At 46.0% G+C, this 18,773-nt stretch overlaps 1 protein-coding gene across 1 annotated transcript; it reads right to left on the bottom strand.

Annotated features, from left to right (window-relative positions):
* Positions 1–12,149: 12,149 nt before the first annotated feature.
* Positions 12,150–17,238, bottom strand: GCC1 (GRIP and coiled-coil domain containing 1). Its single transcript, XM_007177210.2, has 2 exons — positions 15,813–17,238; positions 12,150–14,953 (listed from the first exon to the last, which is right to left on the bottom strand). The coding sequence occupies exons 1-2, from the start codon at positions 16,842–16,844 to the stop codon at positions 13,658–13,660; spliced, it is 2,328 nt and encodes a 775-aa protein (XP_007177272.2). The 5' UTR covers positions 16,845–17,238; the 3' UTR covers positions 12,150–13,657.
* Between the last annotated feature and the right edge of the window lie 1,535 nt (positions 17,239–18,773).

The following is an 18,773-nucleotide window of genomic DNA, read 5'->3' as shown; positions in this document are numbered from 1 at the left end:
GTTTGTGGCCCCTCAAAGCCCAACTCTCTACACAAGTCAGACACAGTCTACAGTTCATCTCACCAGCCTTCCCAGTCTCCGATCGATGCCCCCGCTTCCACCTTCCACCCTCCCTCCCTCCCTTCCTTCCTTTTGTCCTTCAGTAAGTGTTAAGGGCACGTCTATTCTGCATACTGCACAAGACACTTGGGATGAAGTAGTGAAGAGCAGGCCCACTCCCTAGCCTCTGGCCCTGACACCTATTGGGAAATGCATACATACATTAAATAACAAACCCTGAAAAGGGGAAAACACAGGGCACCCGCACTCAGTTAACAAGGAGACTGGCTCCAGCTCCCTTCATCAGCTTGGCTTTGGTTATTTTCAGTTTAGTGATGCCATTCTAGAGGGGCATCATAGTGTAATGATTAAGAACCTAGGCTCCAGAGCCAGACTTCCTGGGCCCAAATCCTGCACCTGCTGCTTGCTAGCTATGGGCAAGTTATTTAACCTTTCTTTGCCTCAATTTCCTCAGATGTAATAACAATGATGATAAATAATACCTCATAAGGTATGATTAATTAAATTAATAGCACAGAGACACCCTTAAATCAGGTCTTTTTTTTTTTTTGGATGGACATAGTGGTTCTTTTTTATTTATTTATTTATTTATTTATTTATTTTTGGCTGTGTTGGGTCTTCGTTTCTGTGCGAGGGCTTTCTCTACTTGTGGCAAGTGGGGGCCACTCTTCATCGCGGTGCGCGGGCCTTTCACTATCGTGGCCTCTCTTGTTGCAGAGTACAGGCTCCAGACGCGCAGGCTCAGGAGTTGTGGCTCACGGGCCTAGTTGCTCCGCGGCATGTGGGATCTTCCCAGACCAGGGCTCGAACCCGTGTCCCCTGCATTGGCAGGCAGATTCTTAACCACTGCGCCACCAGGGAAGCCCAAATCAGGTCTTTTGATACATGTATTAGATGTGGCACATATTAGACCATATGAAATTGCTGTTGTTATAGGTTGGATATCAGCAACTCCGTAAACATTAAAACATTAATCTTAGCAAACGTTACTTAAGTGTTGTCACTGTCTTTCCAGCAGAGTGGTGGGAGAGTGAGCAGATGAAGGGGTAAAGGAGTGAGTGGTTCTGGAAGCCACAGAAGGTGGAAGAAAGGAGGCCTCTTCCCTCTTTAATCAGTACAGCCATTAAAACAGGTCAGAAAGAAGGGTGGAAGGACACATGGAAAATGAACAGATGTTATAAGATTATCTCGAGCAAAAAGCAAACACAATATTATAATGCATCATGTTATAATTTCAATAAAGGATAGAATTCCTGTGGACAGATATTGGAAGGGAGCATCAAAATGAAAACAGCTGCTGAGTTACATAGCCGGGATATGCATGGATGTTTAAAAGCTTTTAAAAATCTTGTTGAAAAGTGATTTAAATTTGATAGGGCCGAACACTCTCTCCATGATAAAACTCATTTCTCCTTTGAATTCTTTGACACCTCCTCTGCTAGTTTTCCACTTCTTTTCTGGTTGTTCCTCATCTGTCTCTGTGTGCTCTTTTATTCTGCCTACTTTTTAAATGTTAATGAAACATTTAACATTAATGAAATACTAAAGGGCTCCATCCTTGGGTTCTTGCTGTAGAAGAAACATGTATGGGATGGGGGATGGGAGGGAAAAACTGAGTGGAAAGGGATTGGAATCAGAGATATTGGTGCAAACTTGCAATTTTTTTTTTTTTTTTGCAGTGTTTGTGTTTTTACATTTTTGGTCTGTGATCCATTTTGAGTTAATTTTTTAAAATATTTATTTATTTGGTTGCATTGGGTCTTAGTTGCGGCAGGCAGGCTCCTTAGTTGCGGCATGCAAACTCTTAGTTGCAGCATGCATGTGGGATCTAGTTCCCTGACCAGGGATTGAACCCGGGCCCCCTGCATTGGGAGCACAGAGTCTTATCCACTGTGCCACCAGGGCAGTCCCCAAACTTGGAATTTTTAAAGTGTGTATTTATGCATGAATAGCTACATGTGCACACATGTATGTATATATGTATATATAATACATAATATTTTCTAAGTCTGTCTGCTGTAAGGACCTAGAAGCAAAGACTCCCCAGTAGCAATGAGCTCACATAGCTCCCAGATATTGGTTTCTAATACCAGCCTCCACTAAAAAGAACCAGGCATCCCCAGAGAAATAGTTGATTTCAGGACTAGGGCACAGAAACCATAAGATGAGCCAAAAACATGTTTTCAAGCCAGAAAGTAAGGAAGTACTCCAAAAAACGATGGGGGCATGTCACAAGAACATGGGAGTTTGAAGGGGTTCTTACCAATCTGGGGAAATCTGAGCCAAAACAATTAAGTAAAATAGTAAATAATAAACCATTCAAAAATAGGAATCCATCAGTCTAATAATAAATAGATAAATAAATGTTAAATAAGTGATGGAGAAGGCAGGGCTCTTGCTTAGAAAATGCCAAGGACCAAAAGATAAATGCGGCAGCAGTGCTGGAGTTGAAAAATCATTATTTTTCAACCATCACAGCAAAGATTGGATTATCATCAGTTGACGTTAAATTTAGGGGGGAAATTTTGAAAAGAAGCAGGATATCTGCAAGGACTTAGAGTATCTCCCCATAGATTGTTTATTAGTAGCAAAACAAAATATTAACTATACAGTTAAGAAATCAGACACCTTGTCTGAGTATCAAAATTAACATCACCAATGAGGAGCAGATGATAATTTGCCTCTGGGAGTGATACCCTGAGAAGAGCATGTAAAACAAAGAATGTTACTCACCATCCAGTTGTACAAGGATTAAGTCATCAGCCACTGCAGTCGCTGACCAACAGTGTACCTGGGAGGAATTCAGGATGAAATACAGGGTGAGGTGCTCTGTGTTCCGGGAAAATAGGCCCCTTAGACAGTTAGATGTTTATCTCAGGAAGAACCTTAATGAACCCAGATTCTTGGATCTTCCCATGCATGGTAAAGCATTAAAATCATTAACTGATGTATCTTTTCCTTGTGACTAGCAGTAACCTTTTACCAAGGTGTATGCTTGATTGCATGTACTCCCTAGCCAAAAATCATAAATATACTGGCTTCTCCCCTACCCCTTTAGAGAAGTCTCCTCAGAGCTACTGTGAGGCTGTCTCCCAGGCTACAGTCCTCAGTAAGACCCTGAATAAAATTTAAACTCATAGCTCTTACGTTGTACAATTTTCTTTCATTCAACAATCACATCACTGATACAATATTCTGGCAGGGAATGCATAACCTTTGTCTGATCGTGAAGAAATGTCAAACTCAAAATGAGGACTCTTCTATTTTAAAAAGTGGGGGAGGGCTGTATTCTCTTAAAATGTCACTGTCATAAAAGGCAATAAAAGGTGAGGAACTATTCCAAATTAAAGGACGTTAAAGAGACGTGACAACTAAAGGCAATATGTGATCCTAGAGAGGGTCCTATACTAGAGTGGGGGAAATCCTATAAAGGATATTATTGCGTTAGTTGACAAATTGGAATGCTGATGATGGATTTGATTATAGAATTGTATGGACGTTAAATTTACTGAAGATTGTTACTATATTGTAGTTATGTAAGAGAACATCTTAGGAAATAGTCACTGGTAAAAGGTAAAGGGCCATGAGGCATGCAATTTACTCTCAAATGGTCCAGAAAAAATATATATGCATACATAGAGAGAAAGCAAAGAATAAAGCTAGTGGAACACAAGGTGAACAATAGATGAGTCTGGGTAAAGGGTATATGATTGTTCTCTGTACTGTTCTGGAAACTTTTCAGTAAATATGAGGTTATTTCGAAAAAGATCTTTTTAAAGGGGGTGGGTGCCACCCCTGGCCCACTTCTCTCCAAAGTCTACACATCCCCCGAGTAATCGCACGCACACTAGTGCCTGTGTCACGCCGCAGACTCCCAAATCTTCATCTCTTCTCCACGCTGTGCTCCTGAGGTCCCAAACTCTACGACAGTTGAGGGGGCCTCTAACTAACTAGTGGGAGCAGTTAACATAATTTAAGATGACTTGGATAATGGAAAGTTCGGGAGCTCTGCATTTTTATTCTTAAATTATGCCCCTACTATGATAACCCGTGAATACAGAAATGTTTTACTTTTCGGAATAACCTCTGACTTAAAAAAGAAGTTTTTATTTGCATGGTTATATTTACATTAACATTGATATTTTCTTCTACTCTTCTCCCTGAAGTCATCTTCTTTCTTCTCTAAGCTGAGCACTGTGTCCCTCCCAGCTGCTCAGGTTGGAAGCTGGAAGTCACACCCCCTTTGCCAGGATCTGGGGAACAGGAAGACACAGCAGCTGCTGGCTCTGGAGCTGCACGTTTCTGTTACAGCCAGGCCAGAAAAACAGAAACCTTGCGTGCCACCCACTCAATCTGTTCCTAGTTCCAATCTCAGGTGGAGCCTCAAGTACCTCTGGAATCCTAGTTGCAAAGGAAACTGACAAACATCATTTTCAGCTTTTTCATCTCTACAGTTCAGGAAGACCCAATCAAAAGGGGATTAGAAGGACATTGAATGAGCTAATCTCCTATATCTACCACATGCCCCCATGCCCACTCTCACCACCACTGCCTGCCCATGAGGATAATGCCAGTTGGTCTTAGTCTTGCAAAGCTCAATTGAAGTGTCACCTTCACTTTAGTTCCTTGATTCTTTGCAGACTGAGTTCAATGTCCTGTCTTCCCCTTCTACTCCTCCATTACAGCACTTGCCACACCAAATTATAATCATTCATCTCTGAACCTATATCCTGTGCTAAACATTGAGTATATTTTGAATGCCCAGCAAAGTGCCTGGGATAGAGTAAAAGTTCACTATGTGTGTGCTGAATTGATGAATAAACAGTGATATAACCTCTACATTCCAGACTTCACCTACAAGTGGGTTAAAATTTAGGTCCATAAACACTAGCACCCATGGGTGGGAGTTACTGGGTAAGTTACCCTTAGTCGGCTGAACCAATAGCATTATCCTCCTGGATCTCTCCCTTCTCCCTTCTTGCATCTCTTTAAGAGGCCCAGGAGCAGGAGCAGAAGAGAGGGAAGACTCAGACTCAGACATCAACAGAGCTGCTGCCTGCAGTTCTCACCGCCCCCTGCCCTCAGCGTCTGCCGCTGCCGTGCTCACCCAGACCCACACTGCACGAACCCACCGTGCACCCGATGCCCCACTCTGCCTGCCACCCAGCCACTACCCATCAGCCACTACTCTGGACGAGAGCCTCTACTTCACTCTTAAGCCACAACTTGTGATAGAGCCAATTTGTCCTGTGTGGGTCTCGGTTTCCTCTTCTCTTAAGGGAGCAGCATACCAAGCAAGCTCCAATATCCCTTTCGGACTGAACATTCTGTGATTCCATAAATGCGCTGATGGACTTGCACAGTCCAGGTCTTTGGTCCATGCTTTCATCCTGTGTGGGATGCACTTCCCCACCTAAGCCACCAAAGAAGGGCAGATCATCACTCTTGGCCAGGCTCATATCCTGAAGCCTTCCCTCATCACTCTGGATCACTCCCTGACTCTTCACCGTCATCATCCATTGACCAACCCACTCTTGGAGTACAGAGTCCTCCTGCTATTGCAGTTTGGATAAACATGCTATATGAACCCCAACAGATTCTAAGCAACTTCGAGGCAGGAATCATTTTTATTGGAGAAGCAACAGGGCTGAAATGGAGAGAGGAGACAGAGGTGGTTAGTGAACCCATGCTAGTTGCTGGATCAGCCTGATTCCCTAGGCCTCTTGGCCAAGTCTGCCACCATAACTTGGGAAAGATCCCAAGAGTCACCTTTGTGGTTTGTACAGCATCCAGATACGGCCTGAATCATCTGACGGCTGAATGACCAGGGATTGCTAACGTGAACGATTCTGGCCCCAGGTGTCTCCAAAGCATGGTTCACAAATTGTCAAAAATTCTGTTTCCTTCTGTACCCATGGGGCTCCCTGACTCACTGACCGTGAGCCATGCACAAGTGCTGACCAAGGTGCTGAAGAGGCTCCCGGAAAGCTCCCTGGGAAGACGTTAAAGAGAAAGAAAGATAGTGCCACTCTCCACTCTCACCTCCTTCCAGACAAGCGTATCTTGGTTAGTCCCTCTCCAGAAGTTGGGTGCCGGTCTGAAGGACCAAGTGTCAACTCACAGAAAGAAATCAACTTTTTTTGTTCCTGACTAAACCTAGGCAGCAGAGAAAGTTTCATTTACAAGAACTTCGCCACAACCATAAAAGGATATGAGGATAGAAGAAAAGGAGGTCCCTAATCCCCTTGAGAGATAAGGTGATGGCGATGCCTGTTCTACACACCCCTCAAGTACAGGGGTCTCTTAAATACAGGGACACAGTGCCAGAAGCTTCCTGCAGGGGTCCTCATCAGGAGCAAGACCTCAGGCCCAAAGTTTGGCTCAGCACCTGAGCCTCTGAGCACTCGCCACATCCTATATCCTCCTTTTCTCAGCCATCTTCCTCATAGCTCTGAAGAGAACTCCCTGGTGGGACCAGGGCTAACTCCCCAAATCCTCTAACAACCAAAGGAAGCTAATTTACCTAAACTCAATTCTAGTCATATTCCCAGAGGCCGAGAGAAACAGCACAGCCACTAAAATGGCCGAAGAGACAACTAGCAGGAAAACAGCACAGTGGGAGAAAGCAACACTAGCAAAAAATTAAATCTCTCACTCTGAATGTACAAGATTGGTATTTTCAGTCTCTTGTTCATTCATTTGGCTATTTATTGAGCATTTAGTATGTGCCAAATTATGAAAAGTCCTGAGAGTGCAAAGATGAATGGGGCCTGGGACATGACCATGAGAGGTTTATAGAGTAGTCAAGGAGACAGAGAAGTAAATTTAAAATGAAAGTACAAGAAATGACTGTGCCCAAGGTTGTATGAACAAAGTGCTAAAGGACCTCAGGGAAGTACCTGAGCATCCCTGGATATCGGAAAAATCAGCATGGACGGAGTGATGTTTCAGCTGAGTCTGAAAGGATAGGACCATACTGCACATGGCTGGGATAGGGTTGGGGGGTGGATTTTGAAGGTGGAGAAAACAGTGTGCCTAAGGATCCTAGGTTTGGGAAATGTAATCCAACCAGGTGATACAATGTAAGTGTTCAAAACCAACACAAACAAGCTTGGCTTCCAGACTCCTTCAAAGCTCCTCTCAGCTGGCTAAGGCTCCAAGTTGGGCAGATATCCCAGTGGACCATACAGGATGCCAGAGCAAAGACATCCACCCAAAGGGGCATGAAATTCCCCAGGCTGAGGCTTCACTTTTAAAACCTGATAGCTGTTGAACTAAAGGAAAGACAATGGACCCTACTCTAAATATTAACCCCAAAATATATTGACTGTACGGACAGCACAGCCTCAGCTAATAAAAAATTTGCATGTGATTTGCATTAAAAAACTCATGTTCACGTAAAGTGGTATCAGCCTTTAGATTCATTCTCTCAAATAAGAAAGACAGTGTGGTCCCTCAGCGGCAGCCCATAGGGATGGACAAAATTTACACTGAACCAGAGATAGTCTCCTTGCTGAAGTCAAGGGACAGGGTTTACCCATGAGGGTCACTGGCTTGCAGGTGACCTTCACTTTTCTGGGTCCCCTGACCTGTGGGTTTGTCAGAAGCTTTGATATTTAGGTTATTCAGGAGATCCGGGTCCCAGGAAAAAACAGGCTGTTACTACTCAAACTCACATAAAACTGAGTGGTAACAACGAGTGCATTTCAGAACTTTCGGTGTGAAAGAGCTCTGTTGTTTTTCTGCTGTTACGAAAAAATGAGGCTTCAGAGAAATTATAAGGCAGTTTGTTGCCACTGAAGAGAGGACCACCTGGACAAGGACCCCTTCCTCCCCAGCCCAGGCCAGAAACACAGCCGCCTGAACTCCTGGGCAAGCACTGCGTCCTCAGGATTCCACGTTGCCCTCTGGCGGCACAGACGGCAGAAAGAGCTGGGCCGCTCGGTTCAGATAAATGGGTTTGAATCCAGGTTCTACCATCCCTGGATCTGGGCCTTGGGCAATTCATCCTGCCAAGCCTCCATTTCCTCATTTGCAAAATAGATATGCTTCACAAGACTGCTGTGAGGATTAAGTAAAATAACGCAGGGGAAATGCCAGCAGTCAGCTTCAGAGCAAGCACTTGATAAAAGATAGTCATTTTTCCTTTTGTTTACAGAAATATTTGTGCCTAAGAAATCAAGAAAAGCTCAGTCTAACTTCCAATTCTGCCAATTCTTGGGGAAAAAAACTAATGTGGTTTAGCACCTACTTTGTTTCAGATACTGTGCTGGTTCTTTCTGTACTTAATTTCTTTATAACCTGAGACTATAACCCTGAAATAGGTATCATTATTCCCATTATAAGAAAATTAAATTCAGAGAGATTAAGTGATTAATCAAGGTTGTACAGTTGGCAGGAGATTGGACTGAGATTTTAGCCCAAAATGTCTGAATCTAGTTCCTTGCTCCAAAAACCATCAATCTGAGTAAGCCAGGCTGCCTGGGAGAGGCAGAGGAAGAGAGTGGAGGGGAGAGAGTAGAGGTGGTTGAAGATTGCGTAAAGTGACCAATTCATTACGGTTCTATTTCCAATTCCCAAAGGTGTTTCCCCAGCCTTACTGGAGGTTATTATTGGAACACTGTATAGTAATAGCTGATATCCTCCTCTCATTTAGTTAAAATGATCCCAGTTCTAAATAATCCTAAAATTTATATGGAACCACAAAAGACCCAGAATTGCCAAAGCAATCCTGAGGAGAAAGAACAAAGCTGGAAGCATAACCCTCCCAGACTTCAGACAATACTACAAAGCTGCAGTAATCAAAACAGAGAGGTGCTGGCACAAAAATAGACATACGGATCAATGGAACATAATAGAGAGCCCAGAAACAAACCCACACACCTATGGTCAATTAATCTTTGACAAAGGAGGCAAGAATATACAATGGAGAAAAGACAGTCTCTTCAGCAAGTGGTGTTGGGAAAGCTGGACAGCTGCATGTAAATCAATGAAGTTAGAACATACCCTCTCACCAAACACAAAAGTAAACTCAAAGTGTCTTAAAGACTTAAATATAAGACATGACACCACAAAACTCCTAGAAGAGAACACAGGCAAAACATTCTCTGGCATAAATCACAGCAATGTTTTCTTAGGTCAGTATCCCAAGGCAAAAGAAATAAAAACAAAAATAAACAAATGGGTCCTAATCAAACTTATAAGCTTTTTCACAGCAAAGGAAACCATATAAGAAACAAAAAGACAACCTATGGACTGGGAGAAATATTTGCAAACGATGCAACCAAGGGCTTAATTTCCAAAATATACAGACAGCTCATATAACTCAATAACAAAAAACAAACAACCCAATCAAAAAATGGTCAGAAAGGGCTTCCCTGGTGGCGCAGTGGTTGAGAATCTGCCTGCTAATGCAGGAAACACGGGTTCGAGCCCTGGTCTGGGAAGATCCCACATGCCGCGGAGCAACTAGGCCCATGAGCCACAACTACTGAGCCTGCGCGTCTGGAGCCTGTGCTCCGCAACAAGAGAGGCCACAATAGTGAGAGGCCCGCGCACCGCGATGAAGAGTGGCCCCCACTTGCCACAACTGGAGAAAGCCATAGCACAAAAACGAAGACCCAACATAGCAATCAATCAGTCAATAAAGAAATCTTAAAAAAAAAAAAAAAAAAAAAGTTGCTTATATTTAAAAAAAAAAAAAAAAAAAATGGTCAGAAGACCTGAATAGACATTTCTCCAAAGAAGACATACAGATGGCCAATAGGTACATGAAAAGATATTCAACATCGCTAATTATTTAGAAAAATGCAAATAAAAAATACAATGAGGTATCACTTCACACCGGTCAGAATGGCCATCATCAAAAAGTCTACAAATAATAAAGGCTGGAGAGGGTGTGGAGAAAAGGGAACCCTCATACACTGTTGGTGGGAATGTAAATTGGTGTAGCCACTATAAAAACAGTATGGAGGTTCCTCAAAAAACTAAAAATAGAGTTGCCATATGATCCAGCAATCCCACACCTGGGCATAATCTAGAGAAAACTATAATTTGAAAAGATACATGCACCCCAATGTTCACTGCAGCACTATTTATGATAGCCAAGACATGGAAACAACCTAAATGTCCATTGACAGATGAATGGACAAAGAAGATGTGGTATATACATACGTAGAATGGACTACTACCCAGCCATAAAAAAGAATGAAATAATGCAATTTGTAGCAACATGCATGGACCTAGAGATTATCATACTAAGTGAAGTCAGAGAAAAACAAATATGGTATCACTTACATGTAAAATCTAAAAAATGATACAAATGAACTTATTTACAAAACAGAAACAGATTCACAGACACAGAAAACAAACTTATGATTACCAAAGGACAAGGGGGTGAGGGATAAATTAGCAGTTTGGGATTAGCAGATACAAACTACTATATATAAAATAAACAACAAGGTCCTGCTCTATAGCACAGGGAACTATATTCAAGATATTCAATATCTTGTAATAAACTATAAATTTTTTTGTGTCTCATCTAAATTCTTTCTCTCCCTCTCTCCTTTTCCTTTCTTAAGAGTATCTAGAACAGGCATACCAGTCAAATAACTGGAAAACTTATTTGGGGGAAAGGGGAGGGAAGACAAGGAACTTGTGTCCTTAAGGGTAGGAAGGGACCAAGTCTTCTCCCTTCAGTTGGGAGCATTCGCAGCCTTATGTATATCAATACTTAAAAGTATTAATCTGAAACTGCCTTCCTTCTTTGCTCGTTTAATATCTCTTCAAAAGTCAAAAGCACAGAATTATTAGTCCTAGGAAAGCAGCTGTGACTATGAATCGTTCTATTCTGTCCAAAACCACCTAGGAATAACAACAATCATAATATATCCTACATTTAAGGGGATCAGGTAAGAAAATTAAGAGATGATCACCACCACCACCACCATCATCATCATCATTTAGTTTAGCTTGATATCCTGAGAAACTTTTCCAGGATACCATGAATCCTGGTTTGAAGTATAATAAAGCATTCATAAGCAGATTACTTCTAAAGTTTAAAGCAGGGCTTCCCTGGTGGCGCAGTGGTTAAGAATCCACCTGCCAATGCAGGGCACACGGGTTCGAGCCCTGGTCCGGGAAGATCCCACATGCCGCGGAGCAACTAAGCCCATGTGCCACAACTACTGAGCCTGCGCTCTAGAGCCTGTGTGTCACAACTACTGAAGCCCACACACCTAGAGCCCGTGCTCCGCAATGAGAAGCCACCGCAATGAGAAGCCCGCGCACCACAACAAAGAGTAGCTCCCACTCGCCGCAACTAAAGAAAGCCCATGCGCAGCAACGAAGACCCAACACAGGGGCTTCCCTGGTGGCGCAGTGGTTGAGAATCTGCCTGCCAATGCAGGGGACACGGGTTCGAGCCCTGGTCTGGGAAGATCCCACATGCCGCGGAGCAACTAGGCCCATGAGCCACAACTACTGAGCCTGCGCGTCTGGAGCCTGTGCTCCCCAACAAGAGAGGCCACAATAGTGAGAGGCCCACGCACTGCGATGAAGAGTGGCCCCCGCTTGCCGCAACTAGAGAAAGCCCTCGCACAGAAACGAAGACCCAACACAGCCAAAAATAAATAAATAAAAAATAAATAAATCTAAAAAAAAATAGAATCTAGGCAATAAAATAAAGTCTAACCTTTAAAAAAAAAAAGACCCAACACAGCCAAAAATAAATAAATTTTTTAAGATAAATTAATTAATTAATTTTAAAAAATAAATAAATAAAATAAAGTTCAAAGCAGTAATTATGGAAGTTTCAAAATCGCCCACTAAACCCATGAGAAGGCTTTTTCCAGTGTAGTTGCCTATACACAAACACTCATACACAATTCCAGGCTAAAAAATTTGGGCTGTAATTGAGGCAGTTAAAGCACTGAGGTATTCCTCCCTAGATTCAAGCTCATGGATTAATATGATGAAATATTTCTTACATCCTTTTCATTTCCCATTTACATTCACACTCCATTTATGTCCATATATATATATATATATATATATATATGTATATATATACCATTAAGGAAGCACACAGGTCAAGTTGGTCAGGTTTAATGATTCCGTGGTTATTATCATTTGAACACATCTCTTCTGTTCCGCTAAGTCTGCTTACTGTAAATAGTCCAGGTCACCCAGCCTCCCAATCAGAACATTTAATCACCGTCTCTGCAACCCAAACCCTCACAAAACAGACTGCTATGATGAAACAACAGAAAGATACATATTAGCCCAGTCAGTGGCAAAGCACTGGTCTTTAGGATCCAAAGATCTCTACAACCAGCAAGAGCAGATGGGGGAAAGCAAAGAATTGGGAAGTGATACTGTTTGAACCCAACTTTTCTGAGCCCCTCCTTTAGTAGTAACATGTGTGGAGAAGACGAGGCTTACGGACTGAAACTCTATTACCTCCCTAAGTGTGTGGGCAAAGTACTCTGGTGACAGTAATGCATGAACACCCTGGCTGCAGGGACGTGGAGATTTAGCCAGAATGCTATCCACGGAGCAGCAAGTACCCCAGCCCCGCCTCAGCTGAATTTCCACCACTTTCCTGTGAGGGTCATAGCATCCTTCTGGAATCCTCTGCAGCAGATCTTCTTCCTCTTCCCTGTCCCTACAAAGGCAGAAGCAGCTTTGGGGGGACAGTGTAAATCTCTGCGCTAACTCCTTGTATCCAGGCAGGATCAGAGCTTCCTGATCTGACCCCTCTCTGTAAGAAGGTAGAATTTTTTCTTAATGGAAGTTCAACATTGAGGGAAAGCTAGCAAAGTCATTCACTCACGATCTTAGGCCAACCCTGGGCAGACAGGTTAAGACAGGGACAAATGTGAGAGGTCTAGAACCCTATCCAGGCCAAAAGCAGTCATTCAGGAAATCCCTAAGATCCAACTGGTGCTCAGGGTTCTCTCTAGGATGGTCACAAGTGGTGTGTTTTGTCCAGATTGATTATGTCGTACCTAGCCCTAAGTATTCCAAGCTTCCCAGGTTCCAAGATGAACTTCCCAAGTTCACTATTCCTTGGCCGTTTGGACTAGGGGACAATCTGTCACTATTTCAAACTTCCTGGTCCCTCTCCAGCCTGAATTTCTGTCCCCAGAGAATTGGGGCAGCAGTTGACCAGACTCAAGATTTTGATGAGATGGAGTAAATAGCTGGTCCTTGTGCATGTTTAGAAATTAACTGAACTCACTTTGGAGTCATATGTACTCCTAGCTCTGCACTAGGAGTATGATATTAAAACCAAAAAAACCTTATTTTAAAAGACTCTCACTTTCCCAGCTTTTGCACCTCTGAGTCCTAACCTCTCCCCCCGCTTCCCCTCACACACACCACCAGAAGATGCTGTCCCAACACTTTCAGTATCTCTAGGGCCCAAGGATAAAATGGCATTAATGGCATTTGGCAGAAAATCCCAACCCACATTGAGGATTCCTCCCAGGTCAACACAGTGAAGAAATGATAATGTAAGAGAAGAGGCAGGAGAAACCAGAGCCTGCCCCTTCTCACAGAACAGGCACAGAAAATTGAGGAGTTAGTGAAAAGGGCATCATCTCTTGCCAGAAGGCCACCAACTAGCACTGGCTGGGAGCCGCATGATCACTTGTTTCTCCTCTGGACTGAAGTGCAAGATGGTGAGGATGGCGGTGAGCGTCTGCTGGCGGCCCACGGTGTCCGGCAAGGTCAGGAAGCGGTAGATGATGTTCTTGAGGTACTCCAGGTTGGCTCCCTCCCGACTCTGGTCCCTGATGTTCTTCGCAATGTGGCTCTGCAGGGCCCCCACCTCCTCCCGATGCCGCTCGCCCTCCTCCAGCAGCCGATCCTGCAGCTGATGCACCTCCCCCTCCAGCCTGTGCTTCTGCTTCCTCAGGGACGTGACCTCCACCTCCTTGCGGGCCAACTGCTCGGCGTAAAGGAAGAAAGTGGGCTCGCTGGCCGCAGCCAGTTGCAGGGCTTGGGTCAGGCTGTCCGGGGCAGATGTGTCCGCCGGATCCCCGGGGCCCACACTGCCCACAGGGCTTCTGCGTCCCGGCAGCCCAGAGGACAAGGCCACGGAACGCAGCTGCTCCAGCTCCAGGTCCTTCTCGGCCAGCACAGCCAGGGCCCGGTCCCGCTGCTTGTGCAGCTCCTCCTCCAGTTTCAGCGTGCGGTCCCTGAAGTCCAGCTGGCTCCGCTCCAGTTCCTGCCGGTGGATGTGCTGCAGCCGGGCCAGCTCCTGCTTCCAGCCCTCAGCCTCCTGCTGGTGCTGGCATTCGAGCTCCTCGCAGGACAGCCGCAGCGAGATGTACTTCTCCTTCAGCTCCGCCAGCTGCTCCCGGGCTTCCTCCAGCTCCTTGCCCGGGTTCCCGTCTTTGACGTTCTTGCTCTTGAGGACGACCTGGGCCCGCATCTTGTACCTCTCAAACTCCTCCTTCAGCTGTTTCAGCTCCTGCTGGTAGTAGAGCGCGCTGGCCTTCTCCCCGTCGGCAGCCTCTGAGCTGGGCATTATCTCCAAGTTGCAGAGCTTCTCCACGTCCAAGGTCACCTGGCTCTTCCTGGCCGCAACCTGCAGCAGCCTCTTCAGCTTCTCCATCTTGTCCTTCAGGACATTGACATCCAGACTGGACTCCTCTCCATGGCTGTCCAGAGGGGACCGGCTAGAGGCCGCTAGCGCCAGTGTCTTGTTCTCCAGGTCCAGCTGAAGAATGCGCTCCTTCAGCTTCTGGATGGCCAGCTGGTCCTTCTGCTTGGCTTTCTCATAGGTGCCCAGCAGTTCCGACACCTCAGATATTTGATTCTCCAGGGCCGCCACCCTCTGCTCTTCCAACTGCGACTGCTGTCGTAGCTGATCTTCGGCGAGGGCTGTCTGGAAAACAAGGGAACAGGTGGAGATGCATCCAGAAAAGCCACAAGGCCCGATGGCAAACTTTGAGAAAGCAAGAGAGGGGAGCAAAAGGGTTATGGGACAGAGGTGGCCTGGCAAAAATGGGAACTGGGAATTTTTCTGTTCGTTTGGGAGCTAACCCAAGCTCCTGTAACCTGCTCCCAGACACACATTACACCAAACAACATTAAGAACCTTTGTAGATCTGCTGTCGTTCTGCTTTAGTGTTTCTGCTCTCTCTTCTCATACGCCAAGCTCACATGTGAAGTGTGCTCTTAACCGTATGACATTCTTTTCCTCTTCCAATATTCCTGGAAGTTCAAAATTGACTTGGATCTCTCCCAACACTGAAAGGTGGCACTGTAAAATAGCATACCTTTCCAAACAAGGCAAATGTTGACTGCAAGCAATACAACAGGTTATTTCTTCTGAGAAAATTCCCTTGGCCCCCTTCAGCCACCCTACCTATAGGCATACACTGCTACCTATATATAGGCATATTCCTACAAGCATACACTCCACCTTTCACCACAGAGCCACCACTACACTGCTTCACAGAGCACAGGTGGGAAGATGCCAATGCCCAGATGCTCAGAGCTGTCTGGCTCCAACCCGGCCTCCACTCAGAAACTCCACATCCTATTGGAAGCACACTCTGTGGATACTGTCAACACCACACAGAAAAGGATTTCCCAGGACTCACAAGTGAAACTTTCTGAATAGCATCAAAAATCGACAGTGCAGCCACTTAGTTCTAACTATCAAAGGAGGAAAAAAAGCCCTAGTATTTCCCCACTTCAGGTTAAATGACTTAATGTTTGAAGGAGATGAAGATAATTACCTTCCTCATTTCCTGCTGCAACTGAGCCTGGAAATGGCTTTTAAGGCAGGCGGCCTCTTCCTGAAGCTCCTGCAGCCGGGGGTCAGGCCGATTCTTCTCATCTCGAAGAGCCTGCAGCTCACCTTTCAGCTCCTCTACCTCACGGGTCAGCTGCTTGGTTTGCAGTTCAAACCCTTCCATCTGATCGGCTGCATAGGCCCGCCCAGCCAGAGCTTCTCGGGTCTCTTCCAATCGAAGCTCCAAGTCCTGGCGCTGGGTCCTCTCCTCCTGCAGCAGCTTCTGGAGCTCACGCAGCATCAAGGCATGGTCACTCTGCTCTTGGGCCCGATCGTGCTGCTGCGTGATAAGTCGGGCTTTGGTTTCTGCTATCTGCTCCTGCAGCCCCTTCAATTCTCCCTCCAGCCGGCCCCTCTCCTCCTCTGCTTTTTTACTGGCATTATCTAAGTCCTGTTTCATCTTCTTTTTATCAGCCAGGTAAGAAGCTTCCATGCGGGACTTCTCCTGGGTGACTGTAGCCAAAGAGCTGGTCAAAGTCGCCAACTGAGTCTTCAGCTGGTGCAGTCGTTTGTCCACCTCCCCACTCCCAGATGGTCCATCCCCACTACTACTGCTAACGCCGCTCTCCGAGCCACTGGCCTCTTCGCACTTTAGAGGTGGTGGTCCACGGGCCAGTCTGTCATCTTCTACCCCAAACTCACCCTTGGTGCTGGTGAGACTGGCCGCAGTATCTAAGCTGGTGGCGGTCCCAGTGCTATCCTCGCTGTGAGTGGAGCATCGGTCATCCACAGAGTCAGGAAAGGTGAGGCCTTGAGGCTGGACACCTGCAAGGCCCACATCCGCCTCGTGGGATACCGACAGCACCTTAATGCTGGCCTCCAGCGCCTCTTTCTCTTTCAGCAGACTTTTATAGGCGCGGACTACATCCTTGAGACGTGCCTGGTACTGGAGGAGCTGCTTCTTCTGGGTCTCAATGGTCTCCAGCAGGTCCTTCTTGCTTGGGCCGCCCCCGAAATTCATCCCAAACTTCTCCATGAGGGTTCAGAAGGGGCTGTTCCACCTCAGTGTTCGGACAGCCTGGGAGAGGGTCACGAAGACGCTGGCGGGGAGAGAGTTGTCCCTAAGGACTTACATCCGCTCCTCACAGCTATTCGAGACCGGATGCAGGGCGGCAGGGCAGCCTGGCAGAAGCGCCCGCCATGTCCCAGGCAGGCGGGCAGGGGCGGGTCCTATCCTAGAGGCGGGGCGACGCTGGCACGAGAGGAGCACACTGCCAGGGCTCGCCCGCACTGTCCCAAAAGCCGCTCCGCGCTCCCCGCTCGCCCGGGCCACAGCAGCACCGGCCGGCCCCGGGCTCACGACTGGCCAAAGCTTTAAGCTGAGCGGAGCCCCATTCTGACTTCCTAACTCTAGCGGCTGGACAACCGCGCTTCCGGGTCCGCTGGAAGTGACGACAGCACGACGCCTCAGGCCCCGCCCCCCGTGGGCGCGAGGTGGGCGGGGCTACTTCAGCCGGTGGGTGGGAAGCCGCCTGTTGCGAGCGCAGCTGGGCCACGAGTCGGTCACTCTCCAGCAGAGCGCTGGTCACTCTCCACCAGAGCAGAGCAAGCAAAGTCGAGTACACGGAAGTAATGCTGGTTTGGTGAGGGCGCCTGATCTTGCCCTAGCGCTACGATCAGCGAGGGACGGGGGCGACGTCGCACTGAGTCCTTACCAAAGACCCAGGTGAGCGACAAGACCCCACTGTTTGGGGGCTCAGTGCATTTGTCCCTAAAGAGCAACAATTAAGACTCCCTTTCGGACCACGAAAATGGCAACCCTCTCTAGGACAGTATTTGGCACCTAGTAGATGTACAGTATAATTATTAGCATCCTTCCTGAGTTCTGCTGAGTTCATTAAACAAATATATATAGATGAATATATATAGCCGTGATGTCCATCCTAAGTGCCAACTATATTTCAGAAGCTTCACAGGAGTTTTGTTATTTAGTCTTTACAATAATTCTGCTGAGTGGGTATTATTAGCACTATTTTACAGATAGGGAAACATGAGGCACAGAGAAGCTAAGTGACACGCCCAAGGTCACACAGCCAGTAAGTTTAGAATCCTATCTGGATCAGTCCGAGTCTCAACATAACCAAATGCTGTGCCAGATGATCACCATGAAGAGACAAGGTCCTGCCCTCAAGGAGACCACATCTAGAGAGGAAGCAGACATGCAAACAGGAGTATATTCAAAGTGGTACAGAAGTTAAGAGGAGGGAGGCCTGTCTAGGGGAGACAGAGAAGGCTCTCAGTGGAAATACTTCGGGATTTGAAGGATGAGTACTGATTGCCCATCTAACTAGAGACGAGGGAAACAAACATTCCAGGCAGAGGGAAAAAATTGCAAGGACTCCTGGGCATCAGAGAGCCTGGCTCACCCGGGAAGCACTGAGAATCATTTCAAGGCAGTAGCTTAGGGTATGCGAAGGAGGTGGCAACAGATGGGGCTGACACAATAGATGAGAACCCAAATTAAGGCACTTGGATTTTATCTTGGGTGATAAGACACTAAAGGATTTTCATCTCAAGAGTGGCACCATCAAGTCTTGTATGACAAGGTGAAGATACCAAGGTGCAGAAGGCCATTTTCATTCATGGGGACCAGATGGTAGTGAAATAGAGCACTGACAACAGGGATGGAAAGAAAAAGGCTAATTGAAAGAGCTAAAGATGACTTGGTCACCACTAGTTATTTTATTATATTGGAATTCTTTTAAATGTGCTCTTCAACATTGTAAAAGCCTTCTTAGGAATGCAAGTCTATGACTGAAGAGTAGAAAAGTCATGTATTCACTCATACCTGGTGCCCAGAGTCTGTTCTCTTTACAGACTGAGGGTCAGGATAGGGCAGACACTAGAAGTCTGTTCAGACCCAGATTCTTGGTGGCCCAGATAACATCAGCCGCATCACACAAAA

Source organism: Balaenoptera acutorostrata, chromosome 7, assembly GCF_949987535.1.
Source record: "Balaenoptera acutorostrata chromosome 7, mBalAcu1.1, whole genome shotgun sequence".
NCBI classification, from domain to species: Eukaryota; Metazoa; Chordata; class Mammalia; order Artiodactyla; family Balaenopteridae; genus Balaenoptera; species Balaenoptera acutorostrata.
The sequence above is the reverse complement of the archived record's forward strand: the minus strand, read 5'-3'. Positions and strand labels throughout refer to the sequence as shown.

Excerpts from the sequence above, each read along its gene's own strand:
- GCC1 (XM_007177210.2), bottom strand. The coding sequence starts at position 16,844 with ATGGAGAAGTTTGGGATGAATTTCGGGGGCGGCCCAAGCAAGAAGGAC. Across the intron at positions 14,954-15,812 it reads TGCAGCAGGAAATGAGGAAG|ACAGCCCTCGCCGAAGATCA; the intron begins GTAATTATCTTC and ends CTTGTTTTCCAG.